This window comes from Oncorhynchus gorbuscha, linkage group LG24, assembly GCF_021184085.1.
Source record: "Oncorhynchus gorbuscha isolate QuinsamMale2020 ecotype Even-year linkage group LG24, OgorEven_v1.0, whole genome shotgun sequence".
NCBI lineage: Eukaryota > Metazoa > Chordata > Actinopteri > Salmoniformes > Salmonidae > Oncorhynchus > Oncorhynchus gorbuscha.
Window position 1 is genome coordinate 6,321,280 of NC_060196.1, and position 22,446 is coordinate 6,343,725.

The following is a 22,446-nucleotide window of genomic DNA, read 5'->3' on the forward strand; positions in this document are numbered from 1 at the left end:
ACATTGCAGCACATGATGCATCAAGAAAATAATCATTGTTTTAAAGTGGCAATAGGTAACTTTTCGTGCAATAGAAATGTGAGTTATAGATCTATCATTCCACTTGAAAGCAAGTCTAAGAAGTGGTAAATTCATTCTGTGTGCTGTTCTATGTTTCCTGTTCATAAGTTTTGTTTTTGTGTATTTTACTTTCGGTTTTGTACATTAGCTTTAAACAACTGAAAAAACAATATTTTTGGTTATGGAAAATATATTTCACGGCGGTTTAGATGATACAATGATTCTCTACACTATACTAGCTTATTTTGTTACATAAACTGACATTAGGAAAACGATTAGAGTTTTAGCAACCAGGAAATGGTGGAGAGATTTCTGCATAGTGCAACTCTAATGTGACAGATCCATGATCTTGACTCCATAGTGTCAAAATAAAACAATTGGCAACACACTTTTATTTCAATTCAGTTTCAATCAATTAACAATATAACATAATTACCTATTTCAAAATACAGTATGAAGTGAACACACAAATGTCTAGTAGTATCCTGAAATAAAATACATTTCAGAATATACCTAGACATAACAAACAAAACACACAAAATGTATATTTTATGATATCATTCACGTTGAGAGCATTTGGTCACTGAAACGTGAATGGAACAATGGAATCCAACCGGTCCAAATGGGACATGGAATGTATGTGTCGGGTTTGAGTCCAGTATATCCTAAGAGGAGAGAGAGTATGTCTGCTTCTTACTTTAAGAGGATACTTTTTCTTTCGTTGAGTCTGCACTGTTGGGTCAGGTCCCACTCCGAGCACCCTGGGGGGTCCTTGAGATCCACAATAAATTACTGAAAATATCAAAATAAAAAAAACATAACAAATCATGTCTAACTTGAAGTAAAAACGTAAGCATAATGTTATCATCACCTCAGGATGGCGTTTGGAGTAGGGAGAGAAAGAGAGAGAGCGTTTGTCTCTGTACTGTAAATTAGCCTGACGCTAAAGGGCCCTGTCTCGCAGATGGAGCGCGCTAACCACTAACGCAGATGTTGGGGGCTCATTTACAAAGGCTGGGCCCCGGCACGGCACTAGACCGCTGCGTGAGCGAGTGGCTCGGAGTGAGTCGACAGCGCTTTTCTCGTAAATATTGGTTCTGGAAGCGCGGCGTGGAGGCAACTTCATACACGTGCGCGCTCACGCACACACACACACACACACACACACACACACACACACACACACACACACACACACACACACACACACACACACACACACACACACACACACACAGAGAGCAACTTCAGGTCGACTTGGCCAACTCAGCCCCCGCTGAGAAAGAAAGGCCTGGGCACGAAGGAGGGATGGAGAGAGAAGAGGAGGAGGAGAGTGAGAGGATGACAGTTTTTCCCAGCCGCAGCCCTCAGCCCCGGAGTGGGAGTCAGGCGATTTCGCTGACTGGTGTTGTGAGCGCGGCCAGCGCTTCTGTCAGCACTTTCCTCTCCTTCATCTTCACACACAGCACCTCCATTAGGAGAGCAGCAGAGGGGATCTGTGGAGGGGGAGGGGAGAGGGGAGAGAAAGAAGACAAAAAACACAGAACAGTTAAAGTGTGCTTTTTGACATTTGGCATCTTTTCAGAGGGCAGGTTTGTTGTTATTGTGGTAGAGTATTGAGAAGAGAGAGAGGTTGGGGCAGTAGAGAGAGAGAGGTTGGGCTTGAGAGGGGCAGTAGAGAGAGAGGTTGGGCTTGAGAGGGGCAGTAGAGAGAGGTTGGGCCTGAGAGGGGCAGTAGAGAGAGAGGTTGGGCTTGAGAGGGGCAGTAGAGAGAGAGGTTGGGCTTGAGAGGGGCAGTAGAGAGAGAGGTTGGGCCTGATATGGGCAGTAGAGAGAGGTGGGCCTTGAGAGGGGCAGTAGAGAGACAGGTTGGGCCTGAGAGGGGCAGTAGAGAGAGGTTGGGCCTGAGAGGGGCAGTAGAGAGAGAGGTTGGGCCTGAGAGGGGCAGTAGAGAGAGAGGTTGGGCCTGAGAGGGGCAGTAGAGAGACAGGTTGGGCCTGAGAGGGGCAGTAGAGAGAGGTTGGGCCTGAGAGGGGCAGTAGAGAGAGAGGTTGGGCCTGAGAGGGGCAGTAGAGAGAGGTTGGGCCTGAGAGGGGCAGTAGAGAGAGGTTGGGCCTGAGAGGGGCAGTAGAGAGAGGTTGGGCCTGAGAGGGGCAGTAGAGAGAGAGGTTGGGCCTGAGAGGGGCAGTAGAGAGAGGTTGGGCCTGAGAGGGGCAGTAGAGAGAGAGGTTGGGCCTGAGAGGGGCAGTAGAGAGAGAGGTTGGGCCTGAGAGGGGCAGTAGAGAGAGAGGTTGGGCCTGAGAGGGGCAGTAGAGAGAGGTTGGGCCTGAGAGGGGCAGTAGAGAGAGGGGCAGTTGGGCCTGAGAGGGGCAGTAGAAAGACAGGTTGTGCCTGAGAGGGGCAGTAGAGAGGTTGGGCCTGAGAGGGGCAGTAGAGAGAGGTGGGCCTTGAGAGGGGCAGTAGAGAGACAGGTTGGGCCTGAGAGGGGCAGTAAAGAGAGGTTGGGCCTGAGAGGGGCAGTAGAGAGAGGTTGGGCCTGAGAGGGGCAGTAGAGAGAGGTTGGGCCTGAGAGGGGCAGTAGAGAGAGGTTGGGCCTGAGAGGGGCAGTAGAGAGAGGTTGGGCCTGAGAGGGGCAGTAGAAAGACAGGTTGTGCCTGAGAGGGGCAGTAGAGAGGTTGGGCCTGAGAGGGGCAGTAGAGAGAGGTGGGCCTTGAGAGGGGCAGTAGAGAGACAGGTTGGGCCTGAGAGGGGCAGTAGAGAGAGGTTGGGCCTGAGAGGGGCAGTAGAGAGAGGTTGGGCCTGAGAGGGGCAGAGAGAGGTTGGGCCTGAGAGGGGCAGTAGAGAGAGAGGGTTGGTCCATGTTTAGTGTGTTCCACAAAGCATTTCTTAATAACAGATTACTTCAACGTGGCAACATCAATAATGAAAATGGTACGGGCCCCTTAGTTCCAGTGAAGGAAATCTTTACGCTACAGCATACAATGACATTCTAGGCCAGAGGTGGGCAAACTTTTTGACTCGTGGGCCACAATGGGTTCTAAAATTTGACAGAGGGCCGGGCCATTTTGGAGGGAGTGTTTGGGCCGGATATACTAAAGCATTAAATGTGAGCCCAATTTATTAACTGTCTTTCAAATGTGAAAAATAGCCCTTATCAGTTAATAAATTTGTCTCAGAGAACATGGCATTTACGGTAGATACTGGGAGGAGGAATGGAGCACTTTGTTATTTTTATGTCCTGAGGTACAATATACATACAAAAGTATGTGGACACCCCTTCAAATTAGTGGACATTTGGCTATTCCAGCCACACCTGTTGCCGTTATTTATCGGGTGTATAAAATCGAGCACACAGCCATGCAATCTCCATAGACAAACACCGGAGCTCTGTGACTTTCAACGTGGCAACATCATATGATGCCACCTTTGTAACAAGGAAAATAATAAAAGGAATAATGGTCTGGGGCTGTTTTTTATGTGTTTGGGCCCCTTAGTTCCAGTGAAGGGAAATCTTTACGCTACAGCATACAATGACATTCTAGGCGATTCTGTGCTTCCAACTTTGTGGAAACAGTTTGGGGAGGCCCTTTCCTGTTTCAGCATGACAATGCCCCGTGCACAAAGCAAGTTCCATACAGAAATGGTTTGTCGAGATCGGTGTGGAAGAACTTGACTGGCCTGTACAGAGCCCTGACCTCAACCCCATTGGCCTAATCACCCAAAATCAGCACATATCCTCACTAATGCGCTTGTGGCTGAATGGAAGCAAGTCCCCGCAGCAATGTTCCAACATCTAGTGGAAAGCCAAGAAGAGTGGAGGCTGTTATAGCAGCAAAAAGGGGGAGGGGGGACTCCATATTAATGCCCATGATTTTGGAATGAGATGTTGGATGAGCAGGTGTCCATATACTTATGGTTCTGTAATGTACATACTGGTGTTCTGCTAGTCAGCATGCTCTCTGAGTGAACGTTCAGTGTTGTATAAGAAAGGAGAGGAGGACACTCTAGACTAATGAGAGTTGCACTCAGTGTTAAAGTTGAGAGGAATAGTTTGGGTTTCTCTCACTGTGTATGTGTGTGTGGTTTCCTTGCTGCAGGCGAGGGAGAGAGAGGGGGCAGTCTTAACCTCTGCGCCTCGGCTAATTTTGTTTTTCCTCTTGCCTCTCAAAACCGACACAAGGACTTTATGGAAATCAGGCCCTGGCGATCAAAGGCAGATATACCACACATACATATTCACATTAACTCCATGCATCCGCTCTGAAACGCTGGGAAACCTATTCATTCCTGTAGTGGGGTTTTAAAGTCTCGCTGTGGCCAGGTTTGAGTAGTAGTGGACTGAAGCTGGCTTAGCTCTGAAACTCATAACAAGTTATATTATGCTTTAATCATAGAACATATCTCCATAACATATGTAAACCAGATCAGCACTAAGTACTGGAGCTTAAAGGTTCTCTTCACACTCAGATCTTGAAAGTGAATTGAAGTGGCTTACTGGAGGAATTGTACAGAAGTTAAACATTCAGGATGTTTATTTTGCTCTTTCTTTATTTCTCTGTCTGTCTATCTGTCACGCACACACGCACTGCTGAGACACCTCTCTGTTCCTCTGAGTCTCCTCTACCACTGCTGAGACACCTCTCTGTTCCTCTGAGTCTCCTCTACCACTGCTGAGACACCTCTCTGTTCCTCTGAGTCTCCTCTACCACTGCTGAGTCTCCTCTACCACTGCTGAGACACCTCTCTGTTCCTCTGTCTCCTCTACCACTGCTGAGACACCTCTCTGTTCCTCTGAGTCTCCTCTACCACTGCTGAGACACCTCTCTGTTCCTCTGAGTCTCCTCTACCACTGCTGAGACACCTCTCTGTTCCTCTGAGTCTCCTCTACCACTGCTGAGACACCTCTCTGTTCCTCTGAGTCTCCTCTACCACTGCTGAGACACCTCTCTGTTCCTCTGAGTCTCCTCTACCACTGCTGAGACACCTCTCTGTTCCTCTGAGTCTCCTCTACCACTGCTGAGACACCTCTCTGTTCCTCTGAGTCTCCTCTACCACTGCTGAGACACCTTTCTGTTCCTCTGAGTCTCCTCTACCACTGCTGAGACACCTGTTCCTCTGTTCCTTTCTGCAGAGACAACACTACACACACAATCACAGCTCAGCTCCTCACCACTGCTCTAATCAGCTAACTACAGTACACGTACAGCCACTAACTAAGCAAACAAACAACTACACAGTCAAATACAGTATAAAGAGATGCCACAGCACAGGGCTATGGGAGAGGAGACCAACAGGGTCATAATGATGATAATAATAATATATGTTATTTAGCAGATGCTTTTTATCCAAAGAGACTTACAGTCATGCCTGTTTACATTTGATGTATGGGTGGTCCTGTAATTCTGGCATTGCAAGGACCATGTTCTACCAACTGAGTTACAGAGGACCACATAATGATCATTATGATTGATATGGATAAATAAAGGTAAACATACTGATTGAGAAGTGTACCTCAGTCTATTCTGGTTTAAGTGTGTGTAACTCATAGTCTACATAAACACAACCTTCCTTATTCACAGAGGTGACCTATCTGGTTTGTATGCTGTGTGTATTCTGGCAAAAGGGCCTCTGTTCTTCTGCACGGAGCGTTTTCTTTTAGTAGCCGTACGGGTTCCATTTGTGACAGTCAGTGAGATCAAACACAGAGCTTGCTACCTGGGGCAGGTGAACACACAGGCCCTGGAGCAACACACACACTGTACCCATGTCTCTGCCTGCTCTCTCTAATGGCACCAGAGGGACCGCTAGGACCTGTCATTACTATTTAACCGCTGCTTTACAGGGGCCCCGGGCCCCTAGTGCAGATCGCACCTTATCAGTGGACTCCCCCATGAATGTCTTTCAGAACCCCTCCGGGAACCTGTTTTGTTCTTTGTCAGTGACTCTTTGTTAGTTCCACCTTCTGTTGAGTGGCACATTTTTGGTTTCTTGCTGGGGAACGTACCAAATTGTTAACGAGCAACAACAACTGGGCCCTAAAAGAAACTCACCAGAAGAGGCAAACAAAATAAAACCCAAATCAAACTTAAAGTCAGGAAGCAAACCAAAAAGTGGAGCAAAACGAAAACAGGGAAGATCAGATACATGAGTTTTATTTAGATATCAACATGGGCCAGCACAGGTGAAACACCTTCTGACTAATGAGGTGACAAGCCAGCACAGGTGTAACACATACTGACTAACGAGGTGACACCAATCGGTGCGCCCAACATGCTAACGTCCAACCCCAAATATAAATGGAAACACCAAAGCCTGTAACAGCTTCCCCCTAGCCCCCATCATTATTCAATATACCCCGCAGACCAGAGTCATTGTCTGGATATGTTTTCATTAACACGGTCCGGTGTGTTAGCGCTGACGTGCTAAGCTACCCGCGTTGAGTGTGTTGAGATACTGATAAGAGACAATATAAGGTGGCCGGGGGCGCGACGTAAAGGTGGTTTTACCAGACCAATTAAATGACACTGTTACTCCAGTGCCTGGGGCGCCGCTGGAGGCGGGGAGCCATTTGCGGTACAACACCGGGGCTCCCGTTGTGCGTTAGACGGCATTACGTGAAACAACACCTCCCTTAACCGATCGATCATTCACACGCTTTCTGTTCTCCCTCGGAACAGGTTAGCAGGTTTCGAGGGCCCAATTTGTGTGAGGAGAGGTAGACATGCATGGTGTTAGTGTGGAAGTCTAGATAGACATGGAAAGAGGGAGGGGGACGACAGAGACAAAGGAGCGGTAAACAACACATTTTTTAGTTGTTGCATTGCAGCAAAGTTCTCTTGCAACAGGTTGATCAAATTAAGATCCTGCATCTGTACCTCTTAGAAATGTAATTGACTGATTGATTGATTCTAAAATGCTTTAGATTCAATGCTTGTTCTCCAGTGCCCTTGCATACACCACTGAAATGGTACAATATGTTTTACCGTCATTTATAAAGCGTCGATAAGACACCTCCAATCTAGGCCACCGCGGGGAAGGGAAGGAGACATGATCACAGGGAAACACTTTATGATCTTTGATCTGCTCACTTTTGTTTGAAATCAAAGTTATCAAACGGGGAATAAACAACAAGGAACAAAACAAAAGCACCGAAGACCTACTAAAAAAGTCTGCATTTGATTATCCCGATAATGAATATGTCACATGCAGATTAAAAAAGACGGAAAAAAAACTCAGGTGAGTAAAAGGAAAAAAATCCCCAAAGTCTATTCTTCTTCTCCTTGGTAATTACGGTTCTCTCTCTCGTTGCCGTGTTCCTTTCTATTCTCCCCTTTAGGGCCCCGGGGGACTGATATGAAAGGGAATTGGACACTTGGGGCCATAGATACTGTAATTAAAAATCTTTGCCTTATTTTGGAGTTGATATTTAGTTGGGAAACATCATCAGGTCTGTGCAACCTGTGTTATTAGAGCTGACCTAAATACAACCCAGATTAAACGCTTCAGCAACGCTACGGCAGGCCTTTGTTTTTCACTCATTAGGAGTGGAAATGAGGTGATCATCATAGACACAATTCAGGTATAAATACATTAAGGTTATATCCACACAAAAGGATGCTGCAATGCTGCTGAAACCCTTTTGTACCTGTTGGCAGAAACACACCGTACTGAAGTGTGTAATCCTATCACAAATCAGAAACATACCGTACTGTACACTATACTGAAGTGTGTAATCCTATCACAAATCAGAAACATACCGTACTGTACACTATACTGAAGTGTGTAATCTTATCACAAATCAGAAACATACCATACTGTTCACTATACTGAAGTGTGTAATCCAATCACAAATCAGAAACATACCGTACTGTACACTATACTGAAGTGTGTAATCCTATCACAAATCAGAAACATACCATACTGTTCACTATACTGAAGTGTGTAATCCAATCACAAATCATGAAACATACCATACTGTTCACTATACTGACTTGTGTAATCCTATCACAAATCAGGAAACATACCAATACTATACAGTATACTGAAGTGTGTAATCTTATCACAAATCAGAAACATACCATACATGTTCACTATACTGAAGTGTGTAATCCTATCACAAATCAGAAACATACCATACTGTTCACTATACTGAAGGTGTTAATCAATCACAAATCAGGAAACATATTCATACTGTTCACTATACTGAAGTGTAATAATGAGCCATAATCACAAATCAGTTAATCATACCATACTGTTCACTATACTGAAGTGTGTAATCCTATCACAAATCATGATGACTTGACTGTTATGGTGCTGTTTCACAATAGTTTGACTTTCTTCAGCAATGAGCCCTCATAACAGGCTAACATTACTCAACGAGCCATAATAACAGGCTAACATTATTCAATGAGCCATAATAACAGGCTAACATTATCCAATAAGCCATAATAACAGGCTAACATTATCCAATGAGCCATAATAACAGGCTAACATTACTCAATGAGCCATAATAACAGGCTAACATTACTCAATGAGCCATAATAACAGGCTAACATTACTCAATGAGATATTATAACAGGCTAACATTAATCAATGAGCCATAATAACAGGCTAACATTACTCAATGAGATATTATAACAGGCTAACATTACTCAATGAGCCCTCATAACAGGCTAACATTACTCAATGAGATATTATAACAGGCTAACATTAATCAATGAGCCATAATAACAGGCTAACGTTAATCAATGAGCCATAATAACAGGCTAACGTTAATCAATGAGCCATAATAACAGGCTAACGTTAATCAATGAGCCATAATAACAGGCTAACGTTAATCAATGAGCCCTCATAACAGGCTAACATTACTCAATGAGATATTATAACAGGCTAACATTACTCAATGAGCCATAATAACAGGCTAACGTTAATCAATGAGATATTATAACAGGCTAACATTACTCAATGAGCCATAATAACAGGCTAACGTTAATCAATGAGCCATAATAACAAGCTAACGTTAATCAATGAGCCATCATAACAGGCTAACATTACTCAACAAGCCATTATAACAGGCTAACGTTAATCAATGAGCCATAGTAACAAGCTAACCACAGGAGGTTGGTGGCAATTTAATTGGGGAGGAAGGGCACGTGGTAACGGCTGGAGCAGAATAGGTGGAAAGGTATCAACAACATCAAACACGTGGTTTGATGCCATTCCATTCCATTCCAAACCCTGTCCAACAGCCAAGCTATATGCTAACTCACTTTAGAATGTCCACTATCAGCATCAATTCACTTCTGTGTGCCTACTTCAACAAAGTCAGCCAGTGTAGAGGAAAATTGAGGAAAATAATTAATGAATGCAGTTCCAGAATAATCTTGACTGGCCAACTTAAACCAAACTCTATTAGTGTACAGCATCTTTGTCTGAATAAACTATGTAGCTTGTGATCACAGTAAACACAGAGAGGAAGTTTATAGTCTACTTTGGTCTCCACTCGTCACACAAACCCAGTCGCCCACCTCCCCTAGGGCACCTTGTCCCCACAATCTCTGCCTTGGCACATTTACAGTACAAAGTCTGAGAACGCCCCCCCCCCCCCCTCACACAGCACAGTCACTGCTGATTTAATTAGCCCAATCATTAAACAAGGCTTAATTAGAGTGCCTTCTTTCTGAAGGAACAACACTAGCTGGAGCTCTTCGCTGTTCCTTGTCATTACTGCATAATAATTACCAACTGCAGAATAATTGCAGATGATATCCGCCATCACTATGCCAGCGTTGACAACAAACAAACACGTTTGAGGAGTTGGTAATATTGTTGTTTGGGCATGGTGGTGCTTGACTCAAAAGTTACAATGGTTTTGGTTGAGTATGTAAGTAAGTCGCCTTCCACATGCCTTGTGTGAGCTGGTACTGTTCACAGGAGCAGGAGATGTACAAGTACACACCATGGACAGGACACTAGTCTATCTGCTGTGTCTGTAGAGTGAGGCAGCTTGATGTACAAGTACACACCATGGACAGGACACTAGTCTATCTGCTGTGTCTGTAGCATGAGGCAGCTTGATGTACAAGTACACACTCTGGACAGGACACTAGTCTATCTGCTGTGTCTGTAGAGTGAGGCAGCTTGATGTACAAGTACACACCCTGGACAGGACACTAGTCTATCTGCTGTGTCTGTAGCGTGAGGCAGCTTGATGTAGAAGTACACACCCTGGACAGGACACTAGTCTGGGTCACATGACAGCCTCCACAAACAGCCATGTTTACAGGTAGACTCAGCCATGTTTACAGGTAGACTCAGCCATGTTTACAGGTAGACTCAGCCATGTTTACAGGTAGACTCAGCCATGTTTACAGGTAGACTCAGCCATGTTTACAGGTAGACTCAGCCATGTTTACAGGTAGACTCAGCCACGCACAAGTAAACAGGAATATCGGGTCGAATTCCGCAACAACTAGGAGCGTTGAAACGCAAGGCTAATCTTCTCAGCTGTTTTGGTCCCGTAGCGATAACCTTGTAGCAATGTGTGGCGCCCCCATGCACATGCTGTAGGTAGCCTAGTGGTTAGAGCGTTGGGCCAGTAACCGAAAGGTTGCTAGATCAAATCCCCGAGCTGACAAGTTTAAAAATCCGTCATTCTGTCCCTGAACAAGGCGGTATAGCCACTGTTCCTAGGCTGTCATTGTAAATAAGAATTTGTTCTTAACTGACTTGCCTAGTTAAATAAAGGTTAAATAAAAAATAAAATGCTCAGATACACTGTGTGAGAGCAAAGTCTTGCATTACGCTCATCTGCAGTGCTGCTCGTGCAACGTCATATCGCTGAGTCTCAGTTAAAGTAGTGTTGTCTAAGGGCTCTTGATTGAAATACAGGCCCAGATATGTAGAGTACACTACAGTAAAGATATTAAGTTAATCTTCTCTTAATGGACTCTGGGTTGACACAGTGCAGTGCCTATAGCAACCAAACTCCTCCCCGAGGGTACTGAAGGGTAAATATTACCGTTCAATATCACACCAGCTTCCGCCACCCTCTAGTAAAACTTGAGCGTCCTCCCAATCGGCGGTCGTAAAGGGCAGTGCGCCGACGACTTTTCAAATGTTCTTTTGGGGGGCTGTCAGGAGGGTTGAGTAGAAGGTTAAAGCTACAGTCTGTGATCTGGGACTCTGTTCAATGGTCATTTCAATTCAACAGGGCTTCTGTTGTGTTGTTTTTCAAATCCCAGAATGTAGCTTTAAAATGAGTGTGAAAGAGGATCTAGGGAAGAACGGGGAGCAGTTCATTATGGGCCAAACAAACTACAGATTGAAGGCCATATGCGTGTCCCAAATCACACCCTATTCTCTATTTTCAATAGGGCAGTGGCCAAAAGTAGTGCACTAAATAGAGCATAGGGTGCTATTTGGGAGGAAGTAGACCATATATGCAGTCATTTCCCCGTGTTCATAAAGCCAGGCCCATTAAACTCAGCTCCAGTCAATAATTAGGATGCCACAAATAAACCAAGGCAATTAAATCAATATGGGCCTGGGCCATTTCAACCCCATTCTCCCTGGGCTGGTGATTGGCTAGACACCCTGTGGCACAGGGCACGTCTTCAGACACTACACTTCGTGCTGTGTTATTCATGGTGGGGTGTAGTGGCTGGTGTGGGTCCGGGGCCCCTGGCTAGTAAATTATTATGAGAGGAGGGGAACACCAGTGGAGCTGGGTAGGTGTGTGTGTATACAGTAGGAGCCTAAGACGGTGTTCTACTGAGAGATATTGGGCTTTATTTCATGAAAAGCCACCGGGTGGAGAGCAGAGGAGTGAGAGAGAGCGGGAGAGAGAGCGGGAGAGAGAAGGAAAGGGAGTGAGAGAGGGAGAGAGAGGAGGAAATGAGAAGCAATATTTTATTTGTCTGTGAGAGGATGTTTACAGTCGTGGCCAAAAGTATTGACAATGACACAAATATTCATTTACACAAAGTCTGCTGCCTCAGTTTGTATGATGACAATTTGCATATACTCCAGAATGTTATGAGAGTGATCAGATGAATTTCAATGAATTGCAAAGTCACTCTTTGCCATGCAAATGAACTGAATCCCCCAAAATATTTCCACTGTATTTCAGCCCTGCCACAAAATGACCAGCTGACATCATTGCAGTGATTCTGACGTTAACACAGGTGTGAGTGTTGACGAGGACAAGGCTGGAGATCACTCTGTCATGCTGATTGAGTTTGAATAACAGACTGGAAGCTTCAAAAGGAGGGTGGTGCTTGGAATCATTGTTCTTCCTCTGTCAACCACTTGCTGCCAGTAAGATTGCACCTAATTCAACCATTTATCGGATCATCAAGAACTTCAAGGAGAGCGGTTCAATTGTTGTGAAGAAGGCTTCAGGCCACCCAAGAAAGTTCAGCAAGAGCCAGGACCGTCTCCTAAAGTTGATTCAGCTGCGGGATCGGGGCACCACCAGTACAGAGCTTGCTCAGGAATGGCAGCAGGCAGATGTGAGAGCATCTGCATGCACAGTGAGGCAAATACTTTTGGAGCATGGCTTGGTGTCAAGAAGGGCAGCAAAGAAGCCACTTCTCTCCAGGAAAAACATCAGGGACAGACTAAAAAGGTACAGGGATTGGACTGCTGAAGACTGGGGTAAAGTCATTTTCTCTGATTAATCCCCTTTCCGATTGTTTGGGGCATCTGGAAAAAAGCTTGTCCGGAGAAGACAAGGTGAGTGCTACCATCAGTCCTGTGTCATGCCAACAGTAAAGCATCTGGAGACCATTCATGTGTGGGGTTGCTTCTCAGCCAATGGAGTGGGCTCACTCACAATTTTGACTAAGAACACAGCCATGAATAAAGTGTTATGCAGGTGAGTGAGGACCCAAAAGCAACTTAACAGAAACTGAGTTTATTAAAGTCCAAACAGAGAAAACATAATCCTCAATCCTTAACAGGAAATGTCCAAACAGGGAAAACATAAATCCTCATAGTTGGGGAGAGTTGCAGGGCTTGCGGCAACAGACTGCAGGTCCCTTCGGGTAGGCGCGGGCCGTAGAGGATAGAGACACCTGCTCACAAGCAGTATCTGAAGACGAGGCAGAATACAACAGAACGGAACAAGGGTACAGCAAACGGCAAACAAGAATCCGACAAGGACAGAAGCAGAAACAGAGAGAGAAATAGAGACTTAATCAGAGGGCAAAATAGGGGACAGGTGGGAAAGAGTAAACAAGGTCGTTAGGAGAATGAGGAACAGCTGGGAGCAGGAACGGAACGATAGAGAGAGAGAGGAATAGAGAGAGAGAAAGAAACCTAATAAGACCAGCAGGGGGAAACGAAGAGAAGAGAAAGCACAGGGACAAGACATGACGATACAATACATGACAGTACCCCCCCACTCACCGAGCGCCTCCTGGCGCACTCGAGGAGGAAACCTGGCGGCAACGGAGGAAATCATCGATCAGCGAACGGTCCAGCACGTCCCGAGATGGAACCCAACTCCTCTCCTCAGGACCGTAACGGGAAACGATGAAGAGGGTATCTAGTGCAATTACTATTATAAAAATGAGACACGGGTAGAGAACTGTAAGAGTTTGAGCAATCAGGACCAAACAGGCCAGGAGAGTAACAACTATGGACAGACTGAGACACAGCAAGGCTAAGACCAGGAACAGGAGAGAGGCGGTGGCTGTGGACAGACTGAGACACAGCATGGACCCTAGCGGAATCCATCTGAATGCCTTCAGCGGAAATAACAGAACCGAGAAAAGTGACGGAGGAGACATGAAAAGCGCACTTCTCAGCCTTCACATAAAGACAATTCTCTAAAAGGCGCTGGAGGACACGTCGAACGTGCTGAACATGAATCTGGAGTGACGGTGAAAAAAATCAGGATCTCGTCAAGGTAAACAAAAACAAAGATGTTCAGCATGTCACTCAGTACATCATTCACTAATGCCTGAAAGACAGCTGGAGCATTAGCGAGACCGAACGGCAGAACCCGGTATTCAAAATGCCCTAACGGAGTGTTAAACGCCGTTTTCCACTCGTCCCCCTTCCTGATGCGCACGAGATGGTAAGCGTTACGAAGGTCCAACTTAGTAAAGAACCTGGCTCCCTGCAGAATCTCGAAAACTGAAGACATAAGGGGAAGCGGATAACGATTCTTAACCGTTATGTCATTCAGCCCTCGATAATCCACGCAGTGGCGCAGGGTCCCGTCCTCCTCCTTAACAAAAAAGAACCCCGCTTCAGCGGGAGAGGAGGAAGGAACCACGGTACCGGTGTCGAGAGCTACAGACAAATAATCTTCGAGAGCCTTACGTTCGGTAGCCGACAGAGAGTCTAGTCTACCCCGTGGGGGAGTAGTACCCGGAAGGAGATCAATACAACAATCATACGACCGGTGAGGAGGAAGGGAGGTGGCCCTGGACCGACTGAAGACCGTGCGCAGATCATGATATTCCTCCGGCACCCCTGTCAAATCACCAGGCTCCTCCTGTGAAGAGGGAGCAGAAGAAACAGGAGGAATAGCAGACACTAAACACTTAACATGACAAGAGACGTTCCAGGAGAGGATAGAATTACTAGACCAATTAATAGAAGGATTATGACACACTAGCCAGGGATGGCCCAAAACAACAGGTGTAAAAGGTGAACAAAAAATCAAAAAAGAAATGGTTTCACTATGATTACCAGAGACAGTGAGGGTTAAAGGTAGCGTTTCACGCTGAATCCTGGGGAGAGGACTACCATCCAAGGCGAACATAACCGTGGGCTCCCCTAACTGCCTGAGAGGAATGTCATGTTCCTGAGCCCAGGCTTTGTCCATAAAACAGCCCTCCGCCCCAGAGTCTATTAATGCACTGCAGGAAGCTGCCGAACCGGTCCAGCGTAGAAGGGCCGACAAGGTAGTACAGGAACTTGACGGAGAGGCCAAAGTAGTAGCGCTTACCAGTAGCCCTCCGCTTACTGATGAGCTCTGGCCTTTTACTGGACATGAAATGACAAAATGACCAGCGGAACCGCAATAGAGACAGAGGCGGTTGGTCATTCTCCGTTCCCTCTCCTTAGTCGAGATGCGAATACCCCCCAGCTGCATGGGCTCAACACCTGAGCCAGTGGGGGGAGATGGTAGTGACAGGGAGAGGGGGGACACTGTTAACGCGAGCTCTCTTCCATGAGCTCGGTGACGAAGATCTACCCGTCGTTCTATGCGAATAGCGAGTTCAATCAAAGAATCCACGCTGGATGGAACCTCCTGGGAGAGAATCTCATCCTTAACCTCAGCGTGGAGTCCCTCCAGAAAACGAGCGAGCAACGCCGGCTCGTTCCAGTCACTGGAGGCAGCAAGAGTGCGAAACTCTATAGAGTAATCCGTTATGGATCGATTACCTTGACATAGGGAAGACAGGGACCAGGAAGCTTCTTTCCCAAAAACAGAACGATCAAAAACCCATATCATCTCCTCAAAGTTCTGATACTGGTTAGTACACTCAGCCCTTGCCTCCCAGATTGCCGTGCCCCACTCCCGAGCCCGTCCAGTAAGGAGAGATGTGACGTAGGCGATACGAGCAATACCCCTGGAGTACGTGTGGGGCTGGAGAGAGAACACAATATCACACTGGGTAAGGAACGAGCGACATTCAGTGGGCTCCCCAGAGTAACACGGTGGGTTATTAATTCTGGGCTCCGGAGACCCGGGACCCAAAAGCAACTTAACAGAAACTGAGTTTATTAAAGTCCAAACAGAGAAAACATAATCCTCAATCCTTAACAGGAAATGTCCAAACAGGGAAAACATAAATCCTCATAGTTGGGGAGAGTTGCAGGGCTTGCGGCAACAGACTGCAGGTCCCTTCGGGTAGGCGCGGGCCGTAGAGGATAGAGACACCTGCTCACACGCAGTATCTGAAGACGAGGCAGAATACAACAGAACGGAACAAGGGTACAGCAAACGGCAAACAAGAATCCGACAAGGACAGAAGCAGAAACAGAGAGAGAAATAGAGACTTAATCAGAGGGCAAAATAGGGGACAGGTGGGAAAGAGTAAACGAGGTCGTTAGGAGAATGAGGAACAGCTGGGAGCAGGAACGGAACGATAGAGAGAGAGAGGAATAGAGAGAGAGAGAGAAAGAAACCTAATAAGACCAGCAGGGGGAAACGAAGAGAAGAGAAAGCACAGGGACAAGACATGACGATACAATACATGACATAAAGAATGGTACCAATACATCCTCCGAGAGCAACTTCTCCCAACGATCCAGGAACAGTTTGGTGACGAACAATGCCTTTTCCAGCATGATGGAGCACCTTGCCATAAGGCAAAAGTGATAACTAAGTGGCACGGGGAACAAAACATCTATATTTTGTGTCCATGGCCAGAAAACTCCTCAGACCTTAATCCCATTGAGAACTTGTGGTCAATCCTCAAGAGGCGGGTGAACAAACAAAAACCCACAAATTCTGACAAACTCCAAGCATTGATTATACAAGAATGGGGCGCCATCTGTCAGGATGTGGCTCAAAAGTTAATTGACAGCATGCCAGGGCATGCCAAAGCTCTATCAGTAGAGAGATGTCTTATTAAAGTATTCAGATGAACACACTACCAGTAGAGAGATGACTTATTAAAGTATTCACAGCGTTCAAACACCATCACCCATACACAGTACATCAACACTGAAAATACAATAGTTCCACACTCAAAACACACACCTCTTCAATCTCTTCAATAAAGTAGCCACTGTGTCAGGGCCTCTCCCTCTGTCCTTGTTATGTTGACGTGTGGCTGGCTGGTGTGGTGTTGACAGTGACAGTGAGCCTGGCGGGGCAGTGGGTGGTGGTGGCTGTGGCTCAGAGCCAAACACAGTAGACAGACGGACAGCCCGGTGACTGATGGTTCTGCTATTGACAGTGCCACTGAGATAATAAAGTGCTGTCCCACAGGCAGCTCCATTAGGGCCTGACAGTGACAGGACTGGGCTGCTGCAGAAGGAGTCAGGACACACACACACACACACACACACACACACACACACACACACACACACACACACACACACACACACACACACACACACACACACACACACACACACACACACACACACACACACACACACACACACACACACACACACACACACACACACACCACCCACCCTACCACCCACCCACCCTACCACCCACCAAGTGACAGCCAGCCAGCTAAGGACATGGATCTCTCTTTCCTGCCCTCTTTCTCTCTCTCTGTCTATTTCTGTCTCTTCTCCTTTTTAACTGCGGTGACAGGGCAGTGTGGAGGAACAGGGCAGATCATATCCCTGTTAAGGAAGCCTTGTTATTAGTGCGACTGCCACAGGCAGCAGGGTGACAGACAGGCCATAGTGTTCACTGTTTCACATTCTCCTGCTCACTGAGCAACTCAAATGGATGACAGGAAGACAGAACAGTTGTACTGTGGAGACGAGTGCTGCCTGCTTTCTAGAATATTGTAATTTCTATTGATGTACAGTTCAATCGGAAGTTTACATACACCTTCGCCAAATACATTTCATTTCAGTTTTTCACAATTCCTGACATTTAATCCTAGTAAAAATGCCCTATCTTAGGTCAGTTAGGATCACCACCTTATTTTAAGAATGTGAAATGTCAGAGTAATAGTAGAGAGAATGATTTATTTCAGCTTTTATTTCTTTCACCACATTCCCAGTGGGTCAGAAGTTTACATACACTCAATTAGTATTTGGTAGCATTGCCTTTAAATTGTTTAACTTAGGTCAAATGTTTCGGGTAGCCTTCCACAAGCTTCCCACAACAAGTAGGGTGAATTTTGGCCCATTCCTCCTGATAGCTGGTGTAACTGAGTTAGGTTTGTAGGCCTCCTTGATCGCACACGCCTTTTCAGTTCTGCCCACACATTTTCTATAGGATCAGGGTTTTGTGATGGCCTTGACTTTGTTGTCCTTAATCCATTTTTCACAACTTTGGAAGTATGCTTGGGGTCATTGTCCATTTGGAAGACCCATTTTTGACCAAGCTTTAACTTCCTGACTGATGTCTTGAGATGTCGCTTCAATATAGCCCCATAATTTTCTTTCCTCATGATGCCATCTATTTTGTGAAGGGCACAAGTCCCTCCTGCAGCAAAGCAACACCACAACATGAGGCTGCCACCCCCGTGCTTCACGGTTGGGATGGTGTTCTTCGGCATGCAAGCCTCCCCCTTTTCCTCCAAACATAACAATGGTTATTAAGGCCAAACAGTTCTATTTTTGTTTAATCCGACCAGAGGACATTTCTCCAAAAAGTATGATTTTTGTCCCCATGTGCAGTTGCAAACCGTAGGTTTTGGAGCAGTTGCTTCTTCCTTGCTGAGCGGCATTTCAGGTTATGTCTATATAGGTTTTACTGTGGATATAGATACTTTTGTACCTGATTCCTCCACCAAAGTACGTTCATCTCTAGGAGACAGAACGCGTCTCCTTCCTGAGCGGTATGACAGCTTCGTGGTCCCATGGTGTTTATACTTGCATACTATTGTTTGTACAGATGAACGTGGTACCTTCAGGCATTTGGAAATTGCTCCCAAGGATGAACCAGACTTGTGGAGGTCTAGAATTTTTTTTCTGAGGTCTTGGCTGATTTCTTTTGATTTTCCCATGATGTCAAGCAAAGAGGCACGGAGTGTGAAGGTAGGCCTTGAAATACATCCACAGGTACAAATTATGTCAATTAGCCTATCAGAATCTTCTAAAGCCATGACATAATTTTCTGGAATTGTCCAAGCTGTTTAAAGGCACAGTCAACTTAGTGTATGAACACTTCTGACCCACTGGATTTGTGATACAGTGAATTATAAGTTAAATAATCTGTCTGTAAACAATTGTTAGAAACATGACTTGTGTCATGCACAAAGTAGATGTCCTAACCAACTTGACAAAACTATAGAAATTTGTGGAGTGGTTGAAAAACTACTTTTAATGACTCCAACCTAAGTTTATGTAAACTTCCGACTTCAACTATATCTATTATGTCTTCTTAGTTCTCTAAAGACAACGTGTCAGTGTGTGAAGATAGGATGCACACTGACAAGGAACAACTGCCTGTGGTCTCCACTGTCTGTCTCCACCTTACGAAAATAACATGCACACAGAGAGACAGAGACACAGAAACAAAGACACACAGGCATAGACACAGAGACATATACACAGAAATAGAGACACAAAGACAGAAACACAGACACGTAGATACAGATAGAGACAAAGAGGCAGACACAGAGACAGAAACAGAGGCACAGAGACAAAGAGAGACAGAGACAGGGACACAGAAAGAGAGACAGGGACACAGAAACAGAGATAGAGAGAAAGACACAGAGACACAGAGATAGAGAAACTGAGATAGAGACACAGAGACAGAGACACAGAAACAGAGACATATGCTGTAGAGTACAGTACACACCACTAGCACAACTAAACACAGTCACAGTCGGCTTCCTTTTTCTAAAATTTCACCTGCCAACAAACTCCCCTTGATGTTTGTGTGTCCCTCTAGAGTTACTGTGAGTTTATTAAGTCAGGCACAGAGAGAGAGAGAGAGAGAGAGAGAGAGAGAGAGAGAGAGAGAGAGAGAGAGAGAGAGAGAGAGAGAGAGAGAGAGAGAGAGAGAGAGAGAGAGAGAGAGAGAGACAAGACTTGAAAGGGGATGATATGAAAGTCTGGCGTGAGAGAGCGAGGGATAGAAAAAAAGAGATAGAGAGGGGGGGGGGTCACAACGGCAGTGTCTGTGGCCCCCTCCGGGACCCGGGGGCTAGTCTCAGCTTTGTCATCCCCCTCTCCTCCCCCTCTCTCTCCTCTGCCCGCGGAAAACGTCGATAGCAGCCTGCCGGTGGACCGTCTCTGGTGGACGCTCGCTCATTCTCCCGGCATCGACAGCAACGCCAAATCAATATTTAGTTCCCCACTAACAAGCTGCCTTGGGGTCTGAGCCAGAGAGAGCGAGAGAGAGAGAGAAAAAGATGGGGGGGATAAAGAGATCGGGGGGGGGGAGTGGAAAGAAAGCGAGAGTGCGAGAGAGACAATGAGAGAGCAAGAAATAAAGGAAGGGGAGGAATGCAGGAGGACAGTGGTGGAGTGGGGGCCTGAGAGCAGTCATGGATTGAGTGGAGCCAGAGTGTGTCTGTGAGGGGAGGTGAAAAGGTCAGAGGAAGAGCCGGTGTGTATCTGTGAGGGGAGGTGAAAAGGTCAGAGGAAGAGCCGGTGTGTGTCGTGGTGAGGAGGCGACGCATGAGTGCCTGCAGCGCGAATTGACATGGACACGGACACACACATTCAATCTGAACCGGATCACACAGAGCTGACGGCACATACACACAGACAAGTGTTTGTACACAACTCACACTCTGCTATCCTCAGTCTTTTCTTCTCTCTATTATTCTCTCAAAATGTGTTGGTTCATCTCTATGCGAGACCACAATGGCTGAACTATCAGTACCAGTGATGTGGTGGTAAATCAAATCGGTGGGTAAGTACTGATCGCTGTTCGCGTTGAGTAAAGTAACACTCTTCATACCCTGAAGAGGTGTGTTTACCCTCCACTACTGATCCTAACTACTGTAGATAATACTAAAAACACTAGCAGACTTGAAACCAGACCTGTTGTTGGAGGATCTTCATGACCTGGTCCAGCCACTCCTGGTCTCTCCTGCTGTCTGCTGCCACATCATCCTCCTCCTGCAGAGACACACACAACAACCACCAAAGATGAACAAATAATAATAATAATGATAATGATATATGCCATTTAGTAGAAGCTTTTATCCAAAGCAACTTACAGTCATGCGTGCATACAATTTACGTATGGGTGGGCCCAGCAGGAATCAACCCACAACCATTTGGCCATGCTCTACCAACTGAGCCTCACAGGGCGAATCGTCTCTGTACAACCAGAATATCACTCAATTTAAGGCAATTTCACTTCAACGCAGATACAAAAACAAAGGCTGAGGTGAGTTCAGAAAATGAAGCTTTCATGAAAAATAAGGGGAAAGGAGTCACTACAGAGTGATGAGCCAAGCAAAGCCACCTGCCAAATCCTCCCCTAACCCGAACGGCCCTGGGACAATTGTGCACCGCCGTATGGGTGAACCCCAGGCTGTAGTGGCGCCTCAGCACTGCGATGCCTTAGACCGCTGCTCCACTCAGGGTCAGCCTTTATTAATAAAGAGACACCATCAGCAGCGTGCAGATAGTGCAACCTTGTTACTGCTAATGAACCCTCTAGTATGCATACATCCACCAGTGCCAGTTCCCTATTCATATACAGCCTGTCCCAGTTAACAGAACCCTGCAAGGCTTTAACCTCAGGTGCTGTCTCTCAAAGAGGTAGAGGGGTCGGTGAATGGAGGATAAGGTGTGTGGGGCTGAGGAACCAATTGCACTCGTCTCCCCCCCGAAGGTCCTCCCTGGCTCTCCTATCCCCTATACGGATGGGGATGGTGGGCCTCCCTGGCTCTCCTATGCTCTAGACGGATGGGGATGGTGGGCCTCCCTGGCTCTCCTATCCTCTAGACGGATGGGGATGGTGGGCCTCCCTGGCTCTCCTATCCTCTAGACGGATGGGGATGGTGGGCCTCCCTGGCTCTCCTATCCTCTAGACGGATGGGGATGGAGGGCCTCCCTGGCTCTCCTATCCTCTAGATGGATGGGGATGGTGGGCCTCCCTGGCTCTCCTATCCTCTAGACGGATGGGGATGGTGGGCCTCCCTGGCTCTCCTATCCTCTAGATGGATGGGGATGGTGGGCCTCCCTGGCTCTCCTATCCTCTAGGCGGATGGGGATGGTGGGCCTCCCTGGCTCTCCTATCCTCATGGGGATGGTGGTCCTCCCTGGCTCTCCTATCCTCTAGACGGATGGGGATGGTGGTCCTCCCTGGCTCTCCTATCCTCTAGACGGATGGGGATGGTGGTCCTCCCTGTCTCTCCTATCCTCTAGACGGATGGGGATGGTGGGCCTCCCTGGCTCTCCTATCCTCTAGACGGATGGGGATGGTGGGCCTCCCTGGCTCTCCTATCCTCTAGATGGATGAGGATGGTGGTCCTCCCTGGCTCTCCTATCCTCTAGACGGATGGGGATGGTGGTCCTCCCTGTCTCTCCTATCCTCTAGACGGATGGGGATGGTGGGCCTCCCTGGCTCTCCTATCCTCTAGACGGATTGGGATGGTGGTCCTCCCTGGCTCTCCTATCCTCTAGACGGATGGGGATGGTGGGCCTCCCTGGCTCTCCTATCCTCTAGATGGATGGGGATGGTGGGCCTCCCTGGCTCTCCTATCCTCTAGATGGATGGGGATTGCAGGCCAGGGAAGACTTTCGGGGGGG

The 22,446-nt window shown here is 46.7% G+C and overlaps 1 protein-coding gene across 1 annotated transcript in view; it reads right to left on the reverse strand.

Annotated features, from left to right (window-relative positions):
- Positions 1 to 435: 435 nt before the first annotated feature.
- cntln (centlein, centrosomal protein) overlaps positions 436 to 22,446 on the reverse strand; it is a 127,893-nt gene continuing 105,882 nt past the window's right edge. The window contains exons 13-14 of the mRNA XM_046327130.1: positions 20,725 to 20,802; positions 436 to 1,556 (exon numbers count right to left, since the gene is read on the reverse strand). Coding sequence (XP_046183086.1) covers positions 1,446 to 1,556; positions 20,725 to 20,802 — 189 coding nt within the window. The 3' untranslated portion in view covers positions 436 to 1,445. The remainder of the gene's footprint in view (positions 1,557 to 20,724; positions 20,803 to 22,446) is intronic.